The 23193-nt window shown below is 40.1% G+C and overlaps 2 protein-coding genes across 3 annotated transcripts; both read left to right on the top strand.

Moving 5' to 3' along the window:
* Nucleotides 1–1776: 1776 nt before the first annotated feature.
* dars2 (aspartyl-tRNA synthetase 2, mitochondrial) lies at nucleotides 1777–11567 on the top strand. The gene is made up of 17 exons (XM_080464750.1): nucleotides 1777–2294; nucleotides 3251–3350; nucleotides 4061–4127; nucleotides 4218–4319; nucleotides 4781–4876; nucleotides 4965–5088; nucleotides 5179–5225; nucleotides 5610–5716; nucleotides 6049–6118; nucleotides 6661–6840; nucleotides 7234–7341; nucleotides 7477–7539; nucleotides 7986–8138; nucleotides 9022–9240; nucleotides 9314–9424; nucleotides 10053–10128; nucleotides 10450–11567. The coding sequence occupies exons 1-17, from the start codon at nucleotides 2120–2122 to the stop codon at nucleotides 10644–10646; spliced, it is 1995 nt and encodes a 664-aa protein (XP_080320876.1). The 5' UTR covers nucleotides 1777–2119; the 3' UTR covers nucleotides 10647–11567.
* Nucleotides 11568–12397: 830 nt separating this feature from the next.
* Nucleotides 12398–21647, top strand: bpnt2 (3'(2'), 5'-bisphosphate nucleotidase 2). Of its 2 annotated transcripts, none has more exons than XM_080464728.1 (9): nucleotides 12398–12593; nucleotides 12781–12938; nucleotides 15479–15551; nucleotides 15930–16076; nucleotides 17306–17465; nucleotides 18357–18452; nucleotides 18930–19091; nucleotides 19276–19410; nucleotides 19627–21647. In XM_080464728.1, the coding sequence occupies exons 1-9, from the start codon at nucleotides 12558–12560 to the stop codon at nucleotides 19767–19769; spliced, it is 1110 nt and encodes a 369-aa protein (XP_080320854.1). In that variant the 5' UTR covers nucleotides 12398–12557; the 3' UTR covers nucleotides 19770–21647. The 2 variants fall into 2 exon arrangements, with proteins under 2 accessions (XP_080320854.1, XP_080320855.1); XM_080464729.1 differs by having other exon boundaries at nucleotides 12403–12640.
* Nucleotides 21648–23193: the final 1546 nt, after the last annotated feature.

Raw genomic sequence — 23193 nt, 5'->3', positions numbered from 1 at the left:
AGTTGTTTCTTGCTCTCTCTCATAGGCGTGTAAACAACAATAACACATGTCTTCATATTTATGTTTTTGTGGGCTGAGTATATTACATTTTCTGTAACTATTTCAGGAGAGCATGCACACACGCGTGCGCACACGTATTTGAAAGCAGCTGTGGACTGTGGGCTGACACACACCGAGTGGGCCCCACAGAAATAAAAACAAACCTTCCTTGTATTGACAGTTTGTTTTCGTGAAGTTTTATTTTTACCAATGAGTTAAAAAATACTAATACCAACAGGTTGTATGAGGTGTCTGGTGTCTGGTGTCTGGTGTGTGTGTGCGTGTGTGTGTGTGTCAGAAAAAGGGATTGTGTTAACAAATTGTAGCGGTCGCTGTGGGCGTGGCGCAAAGGATTGTGGGAAAAGCTCCTCTAACTTTGTTTATGTGTTGTCTTGGTTACGTGTTTCAGCTGTTCTGTTATTGTCAAGTTATTGTTCAATTATCGTTTGTGCATTCGTGTTGTTTTGTCCAAATAAAATTCGTCTGCATTGTGTGTAACACCCTGAGCCGAGGTGAGGTTGCAGATGAGAGCAAAATAAAGGAATTCCAGAGCAATACAGTCCGTCTCCTCGTCCCTGTATGCGCACTGCCGGGGCTACAATATCTATCCATTTATTTATAACATGTACAATGTGTGAGTTTATCTAAAAAGATTTGCACAAAAGCAAGAGAGAGATCGATATGATGTTGATATGAACCGATTCATGATGCTCACAGCCTTATTCAACAAATGAAATACTTACATCATCAGAGGGTCCCTTTCAGAGAAAGACTGAGAAATGTCCACTGGTCGGCTCTCTTCAGCTTGTTGTAAACAAAACACGGACAAAGTTGCTCGTTGACCGTTAACTGCCGTTGACTGTGGTGCTACCCGAGAGCGAGATGCCCCGTCCAATATGGCGGCGACGCTGCATCACTATCCAGAGCGTTACTAGGCGTCTATCGTTTATAATGTCTATGTTTTAAAATGCCAGACATGATCATCTTTATCATAAATGTCACAGTGTCTTTGATTTCCTTTGAATCAACAGGTTGCACTGTAATTTTAATACAATCGACTTATACTTTAGGATCGGTAAAGTAAAATATGATTGGATGGATTATATTTCTGAATTCATGTCTGTTCAAAAGTACTCATGAATAGTTCTCTAGTTGTTGTTAAAGTGCCCGTGAAAGAATAAAGGATCCACAAAGTGGGAATAAAAAAAACAAAAAAAACAACTACATAGAATAAATCAATTTATGCACAAGACTGCTTTATTGATAAAACTCAGCAAACACAGTAACAAAAGCATAATTAATAAACAATGGTAGTTAAAAGTGGTTAAAAAAGTAGAATCAAATCCATTAAAAAAAACAAAACATCATAAGAATAAAAATGACTATGCAGGAATAATGTTCAACAATAATTTTATAAACAAAAAATTGGAATGAAAAGTACTCTGGTAAGAAAATAAAATGATACAAAACCAAACAAAACAAAAACATTAATTTTTTTAATTAAAAGCCAAAAAAGGAGGAAGACTTTGCAAGATGCAAAAAAAATGGAAATAGATTAAACTCATACACCGAATTATAAATTAATCTAGATTGCTTTGTCTTGCCATTTCCTTATATATGTATTAAAAGTTGCGAAGATGCGTTGAGATAATTTACGGTTTTCGATCAATCACATCGCCGATTGAATACGTTGGGCTGGTTTCTGTCGTCACTTCCTGCAGCGTAGCGCCGATCTGTAAAATAGTGGATAACATAAACCTACAGTGTTGAATAACATTTCGGTTAATCCACAGGGGTAGTAAATCGTGTGAACCATATCCGTGTTGGACCGGGACGACCGCCAGGCGGAACCGGGACCGGATGAAGTGACAGAGGCGTGTTCCTCGGTTCTGGTTGTTATCGTAAACCCTCTCATATGGATACAAAAGAGTGATTTCACCCGTAAACACTTCATGGCAGCGTGTTTCCGCCTGAGAGGATCCTCCACGCGGTGTTTTGAAACATGCACTGAGGGGACACGGTGATGATTCTGGTCCTGTTTGGATAACTTCACATCAGCTTCAGCTTCACGTTGAGCCAGATGGCTGCGAGAAGCAGGTTTGTGCTGCAGAGGCTGCTCTGCGGACTCAGGTCGCACAGGTTATGGTTTCAGAGCTCCATGTCGACCTCAAGTCAAGGACGCCTCCCGCAGAGGGCTGAGATCAGAGCTGTGAGCTGCTCACATGGACTGTGCAGGTCTGGTTCTGCAGCCACAGGTAATGACGCTCACTGCTGAGGGTCACTTCAAACCGACCAGGGTCTTTCTGCTTCTCGTGTGAAGTCAGCCTGTGGAAAACCTCAGTAAATCTAAAGAAATCCTGTGTGGCAGGGCTCAAGCTGCTCGAGAGGTGATATACTGTACTATAATAACTGTAGGAAGTAAAGAAAAAGGTAAAATATGAAAATAAGACCAGTCAAAACTGAGTAAATCAGACAACTTGCAGATTTCTTGTAAGCTTCTCAGAAGAGGAAATAAAGTAAATATAAATGGGAAAAATCATGAACAGTGCAGTCTATTTTTGAAGCCATACATTTAGATGTATAGTGTTTTTTTCATTCAAGTTCAGTTTTTGAACTACATAACTCGACATTTTATCATGTTTATCTTTTGAATTGATATTGCACTGCTTGTTGCACCTCGTGGAGTTTGCATGTTGCATGCTGTGTTAATAGTTGACTCTGAATAGATTTCGTTGTGAAGGTCCCTTTCATGGACTGCTGTCCTGCCCAGCCTGTACCCGGCTGTCCACTCACTCCCTGAGTTTTTTTTTTTCTCAGAATGGCACCAAACTCCCAAGTCAGGGAATAGTAGCAGGAGAAATGATGGGCGACAGAGGGGATGCATTTCTCCCAGCATGATTATTTTCCTTTTTAAGTCTTTAGAAGAACTTGCGAGACAAATAAGGGAAGGGGTAAAACTAACAGTTTCACCCTGTGTGAATAACTAACATATTGAAATCATTTAAATAGTATTAGAGGACGAATATTTTTTTATTTTCTAAGGATCCCAAGATCTATTAATAATTTCATGATAGTTTGGGGGAGCCTATATAGTTTAAGTTCTGTGTGGTTGACTTCGATCCTTGACGAGAACCTGGTTGAAGTGAAGTGGGACTATGAGATGAAGAAACTCGTCAGAGTGCTATCTGTTCTCACTTTCTTCTGTTTTCAGGTCCCAGCAGTTTGTCGTTCAGGACTCACACATGTGGGGAGCTCAGATCGGATCATGTGGGAGACAGAGTCACTCTCTGTGGCTGGGTGCAGTATTTCAGGTCTTGTTCTGCTCTTTAGAAACTGTTTGTCAGTGACCAATAAAAGAAGACAAAATTAATGAGCTTTATGATAAAACAACATTTTTTTGTGATGTGATATATAGATTACAGTGTCCTCCCTGGTGTTACATTAGGTTAATTCTTTTCTTTGGGTGTCGTAGTACGGCGTTCAAATCCCACTTTCATATTTTAAATTCTTCTTTAAACATGTTGCCGTTGTTCATATTATTACTGTTTCATGTACTGCTGGTTGTATCACTTTTCACTCGGAATGAACAATTATTGATGCCATTTAAGTACGAGTGTAAAACCCCAATTATATTAATTATTGTCTGTTTCCATATATGTTCAGTTATTATTCCAGACATTTGAAATACTTTTGACATCATTATTGACAAACTTATTGATCAGCCAATCATGAAAATGCTTCTGGCATTACTCGGTGCATAAAATAATCCCTAGTAGTTGTCCTGTATGAAAATATTATCGATGTCAGACAGAAAAGTAGTTTGTCCATTCAGTAATTAAAATGCCTGAATGCAAGACAGCAACATTGTCCACAGAGTTTTTGATCATCTTTTCATTTCATAATTGTACTTGGAAAAAATGTATATTGCAACTTGTTTTTGGTTTTTTTAAGGCTGCGTGACTGAAACTCCAGTTTATTAAAACTTGTTCTTATTCTAATAAAGTGTTTCTGTTTCAAACAGACAAGATTTGTTTGTCATCCTGCGAGATTTCACCGGTCTGACACAGATCCTCATTCCTCAGGAAGAAGTGAGAATTCAACAAAACCTGTAATTGGCAATTTGTCTAATTAAAGCTGTTACTACTAACAGAGATGTAACACTTTCCTCTTCTTTTAAGTCTGCCGGTGGTTTGAAATCAGCGCTGTGTGATCTCTCAGTTGAGTCGGTCATCAAGGTGACAGGAACTGTTCAACCTCGACCAGCAGGACAGGAGAACAAGGTTTGCATTTATTTTTTAATTATTTTTTTTTTGTGCAATATCAGATGATGGCTGGCTGTCAAAAGCAGGGCTTCTCATCAGTGTGAGAACTCTCAGCACAGTGCAGAAGGAAACGGTTTATTGTATGACGGGAAAAAAAGTGGGATCTTTCAGTTTTAATATCTCACAATGTGGGCTGATCTAAAACCTCCACTAATGTAGCCAGTCACTGTATTAAAAAACACTCACTTTTCCACCCTTTAAGTCTTAGGAAAGATGGAAAACCTTAGATAACTGGAGTGGAACGTTGTACCCTCTTGATAGTTTACATCACAATTCATGTTTTCACCCCAGATGTAGCTGGAGTGCAGCTTGTTTACGTGATCATACAGAAGATGCTATATCATCTGTGTGACCAGTGACGTAGTCTTTTCCCAATCCGAGCGAGTGAACGTATTCTGGTTGTTTTGTCTTCACGTCAGGGGATGCCAACAGGAGAAATAGAAGTCCTGGCGGAAAATGTTGAGGTTTTTAATATGTGTCGAAAGCTTCCTTTTGAAATTAAAGACTTTGTTAAAGTAAGTGGCTCATCACACATCCACATGTCTGGTTCAGCTCTTCTTGATTATAAAGCTAATCTATTTTCTCCCCCCTATGGCCATGTAGAAATCCGAGTTAATACGAATGCAGTACCGTTACCTGGACCTGAGGTCATCACAGATGCAAAAGAACCTGAGATTGAGGTCTGAGCTGGTGATGAAGATGAGAGATTATCTCTGTAATGTACAAGGTGAGAAGAAGCTGCCAGAGCTTCACATTGGACTCCATGTGCGGAGACCATCCTAACCATTATTCTTGTTTGTGTTTTCCTCTGATGTAGGTTTTGTGGATGTGGAAACTCCGACCTTGTTTAAAAGGACACCAGGGGTATGACTTCGGTTATCATTAAGGAGACATAAATCACATTTTGAAACGAATGTCTCTTCAACATCACCTCAAGAGTCTTTCGTAACTTTTGTTTTGATCTGTTGATGTTTGTTTTTATTGTTGAAGATAACGCTGTCACACATGATCATGATGGTAAAGTTCTGAGTGTGTGTGTGTGTGTGTGTGTGTGTGTGTGTGTGTGTGTGTGTGTGTGTGTGTGTGTGTGTGTGTGTGTGTGTGTGTGTGTGTGTGTGTGTGTGTGTGTGTGTGTGTGTGTGTGTGTGTGTGTGTGTGTGTGTGTGTGTGTGTGTGTGTGTGTGTGTGTGTGTGTGTGTGTGTGTGTGTGTGTGTGTGTGTGTGTGTGTGTGTGTGTGTGTGTTTCAGGGAGCCAAAGAGTTTGTGGTTCCCTCCAGGGAGCCGGGGATGTTTTACTCTTTGCCTCAGAGTCCGCAGCAGTTCAAACAGCTTCTCATGGTGGGCGGTGTAGACAGGTTCGTGCAAGCAAAAACAACATCTATCTAAAAACCACCACAAGATCTGCTTAAATACAGAATATCCATAAAAGTTCCTGTCAGTGTTCAGCTTTGTGTTTATGTTTTGTGTGTACAGCTCAACATTCCCGCATCAGTTTCTTTATTTGATTGTTAATTGAATCTACCAAAATATGTTGTTTTTAGTCCCTGCTCAAAGTTTGAGAGGCAAACTTTACAAATGTAAAAGCTCATAATTGATCTATCACATTTCTAAATGTTAAAAATGAAGTGTTGGCGTAGACAGCAGCGTGAGTTTTTTCACCTCCTGAGTCTTTCCTCTGCTGTGGCAGGTACTTCCAGATCGCTCGGTGCTACAGAGACGAAGGCTCTAAACCAGACCGGCAGCCCGAGTTCACCCAGGTAACGTCGTGCATTGACCCCAAGATGCAATATTTTACCTCGCAAATCTTTTTCAGATGCCGTTTTTCTCCTTCAACGTTCTGGAGTTGTTGGACGTTTCCTTGTATTCTGATCGCCTGGGATGAAACCCATTAATTATCCCCATTGGACCATTCAGGAGTGTTTTCTATCAGAGAACATTCATTAAATTCCTCTCTGAGCGCAACTCTCCGTGGCTGCTACTGATGGATCATTCGGTCAAAAATTGCCCCAAGGGGATAGATCCAGAAAAAAAATAAGAAATAAAACTAATGAATCTGACTAATATTAGAGATATGACAGAATTTATAGTTGAAAATTTCAATCTGTGTTTTCAACCCACTGACCCGAGCTTTAAATATCACAATGTGTCATTTATTCCACACTCTCCAGTATAGTAGCAGCAATTTTTCTCATATGATAAAAAAGTTTTAAATTCATTTTGACTTGGATTATTCTTCTGTGGCCCATAACCTTCACAGTTTGATCAGTACGAAGAGAAACTGTGTCCTTGTCTCTCGCAGGTGGATATCGAGATGTCGTTCGTGGACCAGGCGGGCATCGTGTCTCTGGTGGAAGGTTTGCTGCAGCACTCCTGGCCTGCAGAGAAAGGTCCCATCCAAGTTCCTTTCCAGACGATGAAATACGAAGAGGCCATGAGGGACTACGGTGTGGACAAACCTGACACCAGATTCAATATGAAGGTGAGGAACTACAGTTTCTTTATATGTATATATATATATATATAAAACGTTATGTACAGAATGGAAATGTCAGCTGCCCATAGACTTTGCCTACATGAAAGGAAAACATAAGAAGACATGATAAAGTAATAATACACCTATTTTGAAGGCTGCTTCTTTTGGATATTGGTGAGAGTGGATATATCTGCCACTGTTTGGCTTCACTGTAATGTCTCGAGGCAATCTGTGGAGGGCTGATTTCATTTAAATGATGGTGGCTTGAACTTGGTTTTAGAAAGCAGCGTGGAAAAGAAACAACTTGAACAAAACCCTTTTTTTTTGTTTGTTTGTTTCTTTTCCACTAACTCCCTTTTTCCCACCTCACGAGTCCTTTTCTTTCTTCTGTTTGCCCAGCTGATCGACCTCAGTGAGGTTTTCTTAGCCTCGGATATTGGGTTCCTGCGATCTGCTCTTTGCCAGCCTGAAGGCAGCGTTCAGGCCATCTGTGTCCCCGGCGGAGCAGTGAGTACTGAAATATCAGATATGCTGGAAAAATGTCATAGTTTGGTGCAATGAACAGACACGGAAAACATATCGTGTGAACACGCGCACTGTGTCTGTCTGTAATGACAGTTTTTGTCCTCTATTTAATAACAGAAACTTTTCCCTGGGAAAACTTTGAATGAACTTAAACAAACAGCCAAGACTCAGTTTGGACAGGTACGTTTCTGATCACGCTTTTTTATTTTTTTTCACATTGGTCAAACTGGTCACTTTTGTTTTGTCACAGTGTAATGCTTTTTAATTTTCTGTGAGAATGTATTGTTTTGGATGTCTGGAATTAGGAAATAAGAAGGGCAATAAAATACATAAATAAAGTACATGACTAGATCTACAATGTGAATCCAAGTTAATGACATAATCCTTTGTATTTAAATACATTTGTCTATACTCAATTAAAATAAAATCTTAAGATAATTCAGGTGTCATAATAACAGCCACAACACAGACTGTCCCACATTAACACAGTCCAGTGGCTTTGTGTATGAAACCTTGACTATAAAGAAGACCTCCATCAACCGCTGGGCAGAAGAAGAACTTATTTTTTTTAAAACCAACAACCAGAGAGTCATCGTTCTCTTCACACATCTCTGTTTTGTCTGAAGGAGCTGAGTCTGGTGCTGCTCAGAGCCGACGGGACGCTGAAATCTCCCCTGAAGACGCTGCTATCTCAATCAGTCACGGACGATCTGCTGAAGACGACTGGAGCCAAACCAGGAGACCTGCTGCTGGTGGCAGCTGGATCCCTCCACGCTGTGGTGAGAGGTCCACATTACTTGAGTGTCCTTGTACTTTTGCAATGACACATAAAGATTATATTGTACATGGCAACGACGGACACAGTGACGATAAACATTATGTGAAAAATTTTGAATGTTCTACGTCAATGGAACACAAAATGTTTTATGATCCAAGTATCAAATAATATTTAAAAAAGGCCATGTGTGTAACCTAATATCACACAGATCATTGTGATAACTGTTGTCCCTCATACTACCAAATAAATCATGCAAAATCCTGGTCAGAAAAGCTAATGAATCTTTGGCTTTAGTATCTATTTGAACCTCTTTCAGCAGCATTAACTCTAAAAAGGAAAAACACTTCCAAAGGGAGTGATAAAATGTGCACAAAGCTCAGGAGTAGTCCTGGTCCATTCTTCTTTACATAACAGGTCTGTGCTCTGACTTGCCCATTGCCCCGATGAAATTGGGAATTATTCCCCCCCTTCGATGATGGCAAGCTGTCCCGGCCATAAGGAAGCAAAGCAGCCCTTAACCTAAATATGATGATGCTCCCACTTCCACGGAGAGAAGCCACTGTACTAAATCATCTCCGTTTGTAGACGGTTAGTCAAACTGTCTAAAGTATTTGAGGCAGCTTTGTAACCTTCTCCACTTTTATACAGCTCAATAATTCTTGACTGCAGGTCTTCGGAGATCTTCTGCTCGCTATGAGCCGATACTTCTCACTAATAACTGTCAAAAAGTTGTTGTAGGTCGCAGGAGCTTGTCCCAATCGTTTTTTTCACTCCAGGTTTCCAAAACTACTGACTCCTGACTGGAAAAATCTGATGGGTTGACAAACTCCTTCCTGCCACTGTTTGTTAGTTTCTCATCATTTGTCTCTCTGCTCCGCTTTCAGCGTCCATTGCTTGGTAGTCTTCGCCTGCAGTCTGCACAGCTCCTGGAGTCCTTCGGCGTTGCACTCCGCGACGCTTCAGCGTTTCACTTCTTGTGGGTTGTGGACTTTCCTCTTTTCCTGCCCAAAGAGGACGAGCCAGAGGAACTGGAGTCGGCTCATCATCCTTTCACTGCTCCGCTGCCAGAAGACTCCCAGTTACTCTACACAGAACCACACAAGGTGCTTCTATTTCTGGTGCTGCAACACAAATTAAGAATATTGAGTCTCATATGGCATTTTCCTTTCTCCTCAGGTTCGAGGTCAACACTATGACCTGGTGCTAAATGGCAGTGAGATTGGAGGAGGCTCCATTCGAATCCATAAAGCAGCGGAGCAGCTTCATGTCTTGACGAATATCCTGAAGGTCAGATTTGATCTCATTATGTCAGAATTTAACATGCGTTTAATTCTGTGAAAGGAATAAAGTGACTTTCAAGCTGCTTTGACATTATAGTGTGAGGAGATGTGACATTTATTAGATAAAATGTTAGATTCATGTTGAAAAAGTCAAAATAGAAAATTAAAAGAAAATGGACAACACTGAGATGAAAACAAAGTCATTACACAGATGTCAAATTATTGGGACATTTTTGAGATTTTTTAAAGTCTTGATTACATCAAATATTAAAAATCTGATTTAAAAAGTCATGACATTTAGCTAAAAGTGATTAAATAGAAGAATCCATGTAACATTAAGAATTATTTCCAACTTTTTATTTAAACAGGGGCATTTTTAACTCAAATTAGTTTGATTAGTTGTTTTTTTTAAGAGAAATTGAATAAATAGAAAAGGTATTTGATTAAAACTTGCATGTTTGTTGGCACCATGACCTGTAACTATCCTTCAGATCAGCAATAGGAAATGAAGGTTATCTCTTATTGTCAGGACCCATATTCTGTGTTTCTGTCTGTGTTCCATAGAAAAAGGATGAATCAATCTAATGTGAATTACTTGGCGTGCCACATAATTGAAAATGTTTGTTTTTCTGCAGGAGGACACCAAACTCCTCTCCCACCTGCTGGAGGCCCTGGATTCAGGAGCACCGCCTCACGGAGGCATTGCTCTGGGTAAGGTTGCATTTTAAGGCTGCACGCATTTTGTTGCAGCTTTCAACACCAGGGGGCGCCTGTCAAGTGAGGAGGGATAGTAGTGACAGTGCTTTGGGGACAGTGGGGAGCAGAGGCTGCTGTCTTGGTTGGGACAAGTACTTTTCTCTTTGGTCTTGGAAAGGAAAGAAGTAGCTGAGGAGGGAGTTAGTGAATCACTACTACTTGACGTGTTTCAGCTCCATTATGGTAAACTGCTGGTCGACGTGACGGCATCCATTGTTGTTAAGCTTAACAATTTAAATGTGTTGCCTGTTGTCTTGTTACTCCGTGCATTTCCAGGTTTGGATCGGCTGGTCTCCATTATGGTCGGGGCAAATAGCATCCGCGATGTCATCGCCTTCCCCAAGTCGTTTCGGGGTCATGACCTCATGAGCCACGCCCCCGACTCTGTGTCTGACGAGGAGCTGAGCACTTACCACATCTCTGTCAGATGGCCAGCAAAGCATGAAAAATGTGATGAAGAGGACAGGGACTGAGGCGAAATAAAGGAAATAAAACAAAAGAAGAAGGCACTGGTTTCTCAGATGTCTGTAACCATGACAACAGAGGAGAGAGTGTGAGGGCGAGGTGACACAGATGTGCCGATGCCCAGCAAGAATCACAGAGACTGAAGATTATAAGATGCCTGCAGGCTGCCCAGCAGAGACAACAGGGAAGAGGCAGAAAATGAATTTAGGAAAAAGAAGGCAGTGTGGATGAAAGCCCGTACAAAGGGTCATAGGAAAATCTAAACATGGAAACAACCACAGCAAACCACTAGCTAACAAAAATTAAAGAAGGCTTTCCACCAAAGGGCGTGTGACTGAGTTTAAACAGCTGAAAGTTGTGTTTATTTGTAAATGAGAGTAACTCGCCTCAAAACAAATAAAGCATATTACTCAAGAATCAAATTTAGGCACACAGCTAAGACAGAATAAAGATGTAATATTAAATATTAATGTGCATAACGTGTAAATGGCCATAATCATCACGGTTAAAATAATAAAAAAAAACTTCTAACAAGTGTAAACCAGCTTAGTTGTGGTCGAAACACACAGCTCTCTAAATGTTGATCCGAGTCTCTGCTTCTTTGTTTTATTGCCGTTCATTGTTTAAACTACTTTCACCGTGTGTTAGACTTGAATTACAGTGTTGGAAACCCAGTAAAACGTTGAGAATCACTGTTTTATAGTGGTGAGTGGATTGATCCAAATATCAATTAAAATCGATACCTTCGTTGGCATTGAAATCAAATGATACCAGTACAATGAGATTGATACTAAGTTTCAGTTTCTCTCCTTTATGCATGCATGCTGCTCCAGCCTGAACACTACTATGTTCTAATTTGTTCTGGAGTGAGAGTTTTGTACACTTTTTGAAAAATAAAATCCAGACATTACAATGTATGGGAGAAAGTTGTTTTGTTCTTATTGTTTGAACAATTTTGTTTTTTATGATAGTAAAATATTTTCTGTTTACCTATAAAGTTTTGCTAAATTATATGCTAGGTTTTCACTAATTTACAAACCAAATGAAAAATCATAAAAACTCTTAAAACCCATGGAAATTCATCCAGATTCAGCAATTTGATGATGCATTAACCTTGAATATAAAGTGTTGGATCTTATCAGTGATACTGGCCATGTGTTTACTTGGTATCGGATCGATACTAAATCTTGCACTATCGCACACCACTACTATTTTAAGGTCAGACACATCTTCCAATGGAAAACTAACTTCAAGACCAAACTGTGTGAATATATCCATCCATCCATCATCCATGCCATTTTCTCCTGTGCATGACCATAAAATATAAAATGGTTCGACTCTTCTGATGTGTGTGCAAATCAGCAGTCAAAAATGCGGCAGTTTGCATAGTAGTAGAAAGTAAACTTATGATAATAATAATTCCTTGCATTCAAATTTCTCTCGGGCTCGGACCCCAATGATGGATCCAGTGCACATATTATCTCTGGGTTAGGGTTAGGCAACACTATCGACTGATCTTTGCGCAAATTACGGATCAATTATTTGCACATGCAATCGGTAGATCCCGCAAATCGTACAAAAGTGCTTTACATTAACACATTCTTTGTTTTGTTGTGGTGGAAAAAAAATAGAAATTGAACACATTTTTTTTCGAATGATAGTCTTCAGTTGAACAGTTTTGACCATCTGAATATATTGTTTCCAAAAAATATATTTAACTAAAGCGTTGACTAAACGTGATGACGTCATCAGCTCTAACCCGGAAGAGAAGTTGAGTCGTGACCTCCGTACGTCGGGAGGCAAAATGAGTGAACAGAGCTGTGATTGTTCTGCTCTGCTGTCCACACAACTCCGTCCTCGGCTCGTTTCACTGACTTAACAGCGACAGAGACGAGTCGACGAGCTGTTCGGGAAACGGGATGTCGTTGAAAACAAAGAAGACAGTCGATTATCTGGTGAAGTTCGTCAATGATGCTAAAGAGCTAGCCCACTGAGCGAATCTGTGTGTTTGACTGCTTCTCCTTGTGCCCGTGTTTCGGCTTTTTTTAATCGGGACGCCGGGTGAAAAGCTTCAGGTTATAGCCACGTCAGCTAACTGATATCTCTGTCCCACTTTACTGCGAACACATCTGTGTTTGGTAGGATACAAACCGGAAGAAAAACTCGTATCTTACTGCGATCATGGCTCCGATGGGTATCCGACTCTCCCCGCTCGGTGTGGCGGTGTTCTGCCTGCTGGGAGTCGGGGTCATTTATCACCTGTACGCTGGGGTCATCTCCAGCCGCCTGTCTGCCTTCAGGTAATGTTCATCTACCGACACAACAGTCGCTAAAACCAGATTATTAGTGGTGGCTAGAGAAATGCCTCATACGGTAATTCAGGGATCAGTATTGGGCCCACTTCTGTTCTCCTAACAGCATTGTATTTTCAGTTTTACAGATGATAACGGCTCTATATTACTACTGAATCAAATAACACAAGCCAGTTAAACAAATCATTCATCTGTCTATCCATCAGTAATAGATGACATGGAACTTAAGAGTGAAATAAGGAGTCGTCATTGTTCAAAAGACAGAAAGAGGAAGACAGCTCGATTTCTTAATGTTGTGTTGGCAACATTTGGAAATCAGCCTTTTTGAATATTTCTGATGTTCAACTAAGAAGCTGGTCCATCCTGCAGTTTTCTCAAGACTGAAATTGACAGGTCTACCCAAAGGAGCTACTGATCAATGATAGTTTGTTAAAGCTGCTGTCAAGCAATCAAGATGGGGGGAAAAAAGCACTTTCTTCCATTTCTGACTCACACTTTAAGATTTTTTTCCTACATCTTGATTGCTCATATTTCTACGTATATATATATATATTAGTCTGCTTCTCTGTATGGAACTATATTGTGTCTAACTATTTTGTTATTGACCAAAATGCCATTCTTTACCACTTAAGATTTTCCAGGCACTGTCTTGTAGTAGTTTTAGAAAACATATTTGTCTTAGATTAGCAATCAACAGTTGTTTTCTTCATGCTTTCCAAACCTAGAGGTGATTTTTGTTTGTGTATTCTTGTTGCTTGTTCTCCAACCACACAGATGTGCTCTCAGTTTTTTGTTTTTTTCTTTAAATAAGGTTTCCCCACTGTTTTAATGGTAACTATCATATAGTTAAAATTAGTTACAGGAAGCATCTAGAATTTGTCAGTCCTCAGATTATAGCTGGAATTCTGCACAGTTTTGTGCAAAAATCTCCTTTCATAAGAGTGTAAACAGGGCAAATATGATATATTCTTGCAAACTGCAGTTCTGTCAGTGGTGGAGTCGATCATTGCACATCGTTCTGAGTCAAAATCCAAGCAGTCTGGAGATTAGTGCGAGAAGAAACTCACTTTTACAGCACATGTCAAATACCACTGATCTTGATACCACAGTTCATGAAAACTGGATAACTGTCACTTCACCTGGGGCAGTGAGACACTACTGGATGACAGCACAATGAATCCAACTAAATGAAATACCAGTGGGGGAAGGTCCTGTTTGACAGACTCTGAGACACATTGAGGTTATGGGTATCTCATATGTAAGGTTTGTTGTCATGTAGTGTCATACAGGATTACGAAAGGTGTCATATTAAAGTAAAATGAGATGCTGTAGCCTTCTTGGTGTATTAAAGGTTACCTGAGTGGTAAACAAGTGTAGAGTGGTTGTGTTTACTGAAATCTAAAGCTTATAGTGCGGTGTACAGAAGGTGTTATAAGGTGTGTGCTCACATAACACGCGAGGGTTTCTAAAAGCGTCTGTCTACCCTGGAGGACATTTGTCACATTAGTATTTGATGCGAGTCTGTTTTCCCTTTCAAACAGCCACAGTTCTCTCAGCAGGTGGCCCTTCCTTCATGTTGTGGATGGATTCTTGTCGTTTCTTGTGGTTTCCGTCTACCTTGTCATTCTCTGTGTATTTTCACCCGCGAACCGTCGCTATGAACGATACACATCAACACATCAAACAACAATAAACTTGTTTGAGTTTATGGCTCTGACATGGAATGAATGTGCTGTTTTTTTGTTTTTTTTGTATAATGAATTAAAATCCTGTGTTTAAGGGAGCCACTTACTTGGCTGTAGTAGATAAAGCAGTTTATTGGGTGAATGAATAAAGGTTCTATCAGGATTAGGAGATGATCACAACCTGAGACACAAGTATACATTTTTATTGCAGCAGGTGGAACGCTTTAATACAACAAAACAATATGAAGCCCTAATAACCTGCTAAACTGGATGGATCTCATTTCACTAAACCTTTGTGCCTTGCAAATATTTGCTTGCATTGCTGAACACTAAGAAGGACTTAAGATAATTCTAACTCGTTAAAATCGAGATTTTCCTGCCATTGGCTGTTAAATCTTGAGCACTGTCACGTTTCAGTAGTTGGAGGGATGAAACGAAGATAGTTTCTTTGGAAATCAAAAGTTTTCGATTGACTTCAAAGAGTGTGTAAAGAGCCAGCTCAGAAGTTTGGAGGGTGTCGAAAGGTAAAACTGGGCTCTACTGCCGGCTCAAAAGTGTTACTGTTGGATTCCAGCGAGGAAACACTGGATCTGTGCAATTATCTTCCAAGACAGTGGTCCGATTGTAAGATGCTGAATATGAGCATGAAACAGCCGCTGTAATACAGGATCCTCAGTGTCCAAATCTCCTCATCTCATTCACTGCCCACAACGTGATCAGCCTGAAGTAGTTTCACCAGGTTTGATGTCACGAAAGGTTGAAGCCTTTATTCATTTATTTATTTATTTTATTTTTCATTCAGAAGATAACAGTCTTTCTCTGTGGCCTCATGCACTTCGACAGACAAAAGACGAAGGTGGATCTGAGGGACGTGCTGGCGGTCTCAGTGGAAGCTGCTGTACTCGGTGGCAAAGAGGTAAAATAAAGCTTTTCCTCCCCGTAGTTTATTAAACTGGTGGAAAAGTTCTCAGCATTTAGCTGGGAAACACCACTTTTTTTTTTTTTTTTTTTTAAACCTCATCAAATAATTTAACTACCTTGGTAGTATTATGATATTTTATCTTTTCCTTATTTTTTTTTTGTCTAACCAACGAATCATAAACTAACCTCTAAAATTGCTCCTGATTTAACTTATTGCCTATTTTCTTTACCAGATGTTTTCTTGTCTCTCATTACCCAGGCAGATATTGGTTTTTATTAAATTTTTTTTATTCTTTTCATTGTTATAGAATGAAGTAATAATTCTATATTGCCTTTCTGATTAAAAGCGTTTTGTTTTCTTCATCTATCAAAGGTGAAAAGGGTGCGTGAAGCCAACGCCCTGAATGAACAGTCCAAGGGAAAGACCAAGGAGGGAGCCAATGACCCTATGACTATGGGCGACCTGATGTCTCATCGGAAAATGTTCAACCTGCTGAAGAACACTTTCCCTGATGTCAAGGTCAGTTTTTTATTATGCTTTTTGGTTTGTCGTGGTATTCTTTTACAGTCTGATATCTTCTCTTGAAAAGCGTCGAGGACCTTTTAAGTATGTTGTTTTGGAAATGAAAGATCCCTAAATGTGATGGTTCATCGTCAGTAAAAAGTTGAAAGTACAATCTATTGGTTGTATAATGAAAACACTATTGTTGATTGACATATGTATTATTAAAAGAAATAGGATTAAAGTAATTAAAAAAAGTGATTTTGCATTGAGGATTTATGGTGCACTTCCTCATTACCTGGAAGATTCAACAAGCAGCTCATGATATACTGTTGATTTTGTCATGTCTCCTTGATTTGACCTCTTCTGTTAGATTTGATTGTCTTTTTAATATTTCCCTGTGTAAATTAGGGGCGTTGAACATGTGGCCCGTCGGCCAAAATCCACAGGCTGGACTGTAGATTGACCATAAAGTGTAAAAGAAAGAAAAGAATACCTGTTATTTTATTAATAAAAGCAGCTTTTGTTCCTGATAAGTGTAGATTACTCAGTTTGTGTGAGAGCGGAGGTAATACTGCTTCACAGAGACTCAGAGTTCAACAACAATGTTAACAGCTCAGAGATCAGCAGAGTCTTTAGTTTGACTATTTTTACGGAAGACATTTAAGTAGTTAAGGGAGCCAATCAGAGCTAACGATAGATGAAGGAAGGCTGGATTCACCCTCGGCAGGTCACCAGTCCAACACAGAGAGATGAGCAAACACTTTTTCAAATGTAGGTAATTATTACATCTACATGCATGTCTTTTGGACCGTGTGACTACCCGTAGAAATCCCACAGACACCCAGGAGGAACATCCAAACCCTGCAGAGAAAAGACCGACTTTCTCTCCATGAGGCGGGAGCGGTAACCACCGTGCACAATACTTAAGAAATAGTGAACAAAGTCTAACGTATAAGAAGTAAAAGTTGCATCAAATGTAAGAATAGGATGTACCTTTTTTTCTCCTACTACAACTAAAGGAAAATGTTGTAATTGTCAGTATTTAATGGATATTATAGCATCAAGTTAAAAGTCTGGGCCAGCTGAGATGAAGTGAGGATGAATGTGGGCCCTGAGCTAAAATGGGTTCATGTCACGACATGTGCTCTGTGAATAAAGATTATTGTGATTTCTATTAATCATTCTCCGTACCTTGAGGACCCAGGAAATGAGCTTTTTCTGTCTGCGTGTGTGTCTGTTTCCAGGTGAATAGTGAGGAGTTTGACACGGTGGTGGATAAGACTGTGACGTGGAGCAGGGACATACCAGCGGACATACTAGACAAGATCGACGGGGGCAAAGACGTTCCTCCCGAGACCCTCACTGTGTGGATCGACCCTCTTGATGCAACACAGGAATATACAGGTGTGCATGTCAATTCTCGCTGGTGCTGTGACACATTCTGTAGGAACTGGGTCAAAACAAGGACATTTTCCACTTGTCCGATGCGAAAGCCCCTTAAATTCTCATGGAAAAGTTAATGACGGATTCCAGCTTAAAGGCTGACCAGCATTAGGTGCAACGCCTTTTTCATGTGGAATAGCCCGGATGAATAAAGGTGCAGCAGACCTGCTTGACTGGCTGCATGAAAATGCAGCCAGTCAAGTCACTCACCCAACTCACTGGTTGGGGGAGTGACTCACCCAACCAGGGAGGAATTTGCAGCGCTGAATGGTTGGGTGTAAATGCATTATGACAGCTGTGTAATATAATAGCCATTTAATATATTGTTGCCTGCTCCTCTTCAAATATTCAACAAAATTATAAAAAAATACACTTTAAACATGCTGAGTGCCTATGAATAACGGATATAGATAATAATGAGTCAGCAAAGGAACCATTTTCAGTTTTTTAAGTGAGTTAGAAAACAAATGGAGGTCATCTACCTGCTCCAAGAAATTGTGAGAGTATTTTATACCATTATTGCCTCAAATAGATTTAATATACAACAATAATTCAAAGATTTATGATGCTTTGGTAGTGATTAAATAATTCCCCATTAATGTGAACCTGATATCCTCCTTAAGGCAGTTTAGCTCCATTCGCTTTTATTCTGTTTTACTTTTAATTGTTTTGTGACTTTAAAGATTTAAATTCCGAGCTCAGAGGACTGACGATACACAGTGTTTCCACACATTTTGTTTTCTCTGCTGTTCATCCTTTTTTTTTTTACTTGTTTGCACCCAAATCTTCAAACTTCTTTCTTACTCAAATCATGTTCTCTCTTTTCCCCCTCTTCGTCTCTTCACTGTGCAGAAAACCTTTCGAAGTACGTGACCACGATGGTTTGTGTGGCCTTGGAGGGAAAACCAGTGATCGGAGTCATCCATCAGCCATTCAGTGGCTTCACTGGTGAGTTTCTGGGTTTTTTTCCACACGGGAATTAAAGTTTTATGTTGTGTATTTGTCTGTATAATGTTTCTATTTGTTTTCGTTAATGATTAGAAATTCTCTCTTTTTTTTTTTTTTGGTTTTGTTTTGGTGGTATTGTCACATGCTTTTTATTTAGCTGCTTTATAAGTAAATCTCCAAAACATTAACACGTATTTCTGCACTCAAGATACATAAAAGTTTCAAGCATTTTAAAAAGTTGTTTCTGATAATTATGGCCTCTGCTTGAAAGTAACACTGATAATGGGATGATATTTTCGCTTCATCGTATTATTGGGCTTCTTTTGTGTCATATTTTTCTTGTAGTTTGTGAAACGTTTACCACAATCAAATGAGCATCGTTAAACAGGCAGGCATTTAATTTTCTAACCATTTCTTGAGCAGTGAGCGTGAAACCTGAGCTGGACTGATGCTGTTGCTGTTGTCCTCTCCTTCCAGCCTGGGCGTACGTCGGTCAGGGATCGAACATGCTGTCTCGGGCCTCCTACAACTTCAACCCCCCCAAAGTCATCGTGTCGCGCTCCCACTCGGGGAAAGTTCAAAGCTTCATTCATAAAGCTTTTGGAACCAACACAACGATCATACCAGCAGGTGGCGCAGGTGAGACGAGAATAGAGTTCAGTCGTAGGCTTCTGAATTCTGAATCCTCTTTCCAGGCTAATCAATAGCGTTTCCCACTGATATCATCTTACTGTCGCTCCTTGTGTTTTCCTGTCTCTGTCCAAGTAAGAAGAGAAACTAGCTGCAGCTATTTCTTAGTGATGTGTGTGTTTTTATCTTTCAGGATACAAGGTGCTGTCCCTGCTGAAGATGCCTGTCACTGACACAAATCCTATCGACCAGGCAGATGTTTACATCCACGTCACTTTTATAAAGAAATGGGACATCTGCGCCGGGACGGCAATACTGAACGCAATGGGTAATGTGGCAACTCATTATGACTTGGTTTCCTTCAAATTTCATTTCTTTTTGGAACAAGACTTCCTTTCATTTCTCTGAACACGTCACTTCCTTTTGTAAACAAGTCAGAACTATTTCATGAAATAACCAAACTCTTCCTACTTTGACTCAACATACAAACTAGGCTTTTCGTTCATCTTAATGTGTGCTGAACTGTCTAAATGTCGTTTTGTAGGAGGCCACCTGACAACTCTAAAAGGAGAGAACATTGACTACAGTGGATCTCCATCTAATGAAGGAGGACTGGTGGCCACCGTGAGTTTGGATCATAAGGCTTTAGTGAAAAGACTACCAGATCTGGATTTTGACAAGAACTGAGAGACGCGAACACGGAGCCATTGGTGGTTTGTGGCGGTTGCGTTGGGAGGAGGGAGGGCGCCTTCCTTCTGTATCTACGAGCATACTGTAAACATGAACAAGCCTGCATGATTTCATGACTGTGGGACAACAGATATGTACTAATCGGAGTGAAGTTTCCAACGTGGGATTGGTGGAAGCATTCTGGCTGCGACTGCTGCGGCACGACGGCTCCGGACACACACTCCCATACAAACTGGAGTCGGGGCGCATCTTCTCCTCACACCCAAACGTACTGTTACCCCCACCTTCAGAGGAGCCCAGTATCATTCTAATGTGAAATACTGAACCGAGAAGCACAACACTAAGCGAGAGCATCATAAATCCATTTTAATTTTGAGATATTTTAGTGAAAAACAACAAAAACCCTTGAGGGCTCTGCATTGTAGTTAAGCTCAATAGAATCATCTTAGTGAAACAACAATCTTAAAAAAAAAAAAAAAGTCAGTTTTATGAGATTACTGGTCATTTGACTGCATTTCACACCAGACCCTCTGTTCACCAGCACACTCTGCAGACACTCTGCAGACAAACGTTTGTCCTGCTCACGCTTGACATGCCAGCATTGTTCGATCTTCACTTCGACCTCCGGAGATTTCCACATTAAACAGCAAATAATTTCTGTTACTTGTTTCACAGATAATTTCTCTAGCTTTCTCTAGCCTTCTTTAACAGACGATACATTTTGACGGTGTAAATTCAAACCCGATCCGGAACACATCAGTGTGAGACATGCAAGTCTATGAAGGCTTGTTGGATTGGCCTTTCGGTAAGGTACCAGGTTTTGACAAGAGTGAACTCCGTGGATTTTAATTGTAGATATAAACGTGTGCGGTACAGGTGGTTGGCATAATTTAAGATTGTTCGAGTCGGCCTTACAAAACAGGGTACTATTGTTAAAGGAGTATATTGATGGAGAGTTTTTGGGGGGATTTGCTTTAGCAGCAGAGTGAACGGAAGTCAAGATCAAATCAGGCAAGTTCGACACAGTTCAACTTAATTACTTGACTTTAGAAACTTGAATACAGGCAGCTAAAACCTTAAATCCTACTTTGCAGTGCCGGCTCCTGTCAATGTTTTCTATATTTTTTTGAAAATTTCCGATATACTCATCAAGATGAGAGCGATACTGACTGTTGTCACACAGATAAAAGTGCAGATTTACAGTGACGTGCCAGATAATTGACTTTACTGTAATAAAAGTCAGGTTGAAGTTCACGCACTCCCAATTCAGAGACAACAAATGACTTAAAAGATGTTTACACTATTTCCCATGTATTGCAATATTATATACAAAGCATTGTCTGCCCACTGTGATTTCTTTTTTTTGGTTGTTGGTTTATGGATTTTAGTGGACCTTCAAATGTATCTGCACATCTCAACTTCAGTCTACCAGGGATTATATTTACTTCTTTCTTTCTTTTTTCTTCTTTTTTTTCTCCAAATGATGCTAAATATTTGAAACAAAGAAAAACTCGATAGAGAATGAAACTGATTTTAAATCAGCTGAAGTTGTTTCCGATCTAGTCGTGATTTGGGTAGAAAATTCAAAATGAGAGTTTGTGTGGTTAAAGTGAGGACTCTACAACGACACATATGGGGGTGAAGCGGACGGGTAGTACTGCTTTCAGGAGTGAAGTCGGCTGGTCTAAGGTCCGTCTGTATGTTAAAATGGTGAAATGTTCGACGGAGTGAAAACTGTACTGATATTGCAAGGCTGCGGACTGGAGGACGCCGCGTGTTCGATGATCAGGCTGTTGTGAAGCTGCTCTGTAAGTCGTTCATCCTGCTTCTGCTGTGAACTTTCAATAAAAAAAATAAACGGTGTGCATGATGATAAGAAATGAGTCTCTTCTGGTCTTATCTTTACTCCGGCAGAACGAGGAGACTTTAATCTTCAGCCCAGAAAGGTGTGTGTGTGTGTGTGTGTGTGTGTGTGTGTGTGTGTGTGTGTGTGTGTGTGTGTGTGTGTGTGTGTGTGTGTGTGTGTGTGTGTGTGTGTGTGTGTGTGTGTGTGTGTGTGTGTGTGTGTGTGTGTGTGTGTGTGTGTGTGTGTGTGTGTGTGTGTGTGTGTGTGTGTGTGTGTGTGTGTGTGTGTGTGTGTGTGTGTGTGTGTGTGTGTGTGTGTGTGTGTGTGTGTGTGTGTGTGTGTGTGTGTGTGAGAGAGAGAGATATAGGACTGTGAACAACAACGTGAACTTGACAAATCATCTAAGGTCAAATCCACAACAGGAGGGAGAGCAGATGCTGCTTGGATGAAGTGGAGATCCTTCCTTACAGGCAGCATCCAGACACGCAGAGAATGTGATGTCGGCTGCATAGACGACACGTTTCCCTTTTTACTCCCCGCTGTCGATTTATGTTCAACTGATCGATACTGAAACATCAGAAGTCTTTAAAATGATAGGATAAATACAGAGTGCTGGCTAAGTAACTATGAGTTAATCTGAAAGTCAAAACTCAATGCTGCAACAATTCAAGGGGATCTTATAGGTTTTTACACGCACACACTCCAGTGGCCACATGGTGGTGCTATTTTATCCAACTTTGGGTTATTCTACCAATAAGTGTTGGGGTTTTAGTCTTTCAGGTTTTAAGACAGTAAAGTCACAATAATACTTTGAACAATCTAGATAGATAGATCGATAGATAGATCGATCGATAGATAGATCGATAGATAGATCGATAGATAGATCGATAGATAGATCGATAGATAGAGAGATAGATAGATAGATCGATAGATAGATAGATCGATAGATAGAGAGATAGATAGATAGAGAGATAGATAGATTCTCACATAGTCCATGACACTTTGAATGGACCATATAGCTGCATCAGATCACAGTTTACTGTTTGTTGTTTTGGTAATAATAGATGATAAAAAAATATAATAAGAAATAATTTCTCGGGGTAACAGCTGATTTTTGAGGGCAGTAGGGTGTGATAGAAGGTGTCAGAATCAAAGCTGCACAAGCAAGAAGCAGCACTTGATGTTAAAAGCTCCCTGTGACTTCTTTTAACCATTAAACTGTAAGTTTTGACAGCTGGGGAAGAAGAATTGTAAAGAAAATCCCAGGTAATCTGCACCGCCGGGAGATGATCTTTGAACTACTCGATAAAGCTCTGATAAGCGTAAGAAATTAAAAGGAAGGAAACAGATTTTAAAAGGCTGTGTTTACATATCAAATATGAAAGGACACTAAGCGTGGCAGGCAGACGAAGACCGCTACAGGACTTTATAACTACATAGGCGTGTAAAGATTTGTTGGCAGATTATTTAACAGAGTGAAGTTGCTGTGTAACTCAAACTCTTTACAGCTCTGTCAGTCATTGACCTCTGATCACGTGTATCTTTATTTTTCTCGCCTCAGCGCGTGTGTCAGGG

Source organism: Lipophrys pholis (genome assembly GCF_963383615.2).
Source record: "Lipophrys pholis genome assembly, chromosome: 1".
Lineage (NCBI taxonomy): Eukaryota > Metazoa > Chordata > Actinopteri > Blenniiformes > Blenniidae > Lipophrys > Lipophrys pholis.
Note: the sequence above shows the minus strand (reverse complement) of the source record. Positions and strands in the feature narration are given on the sequence as shown.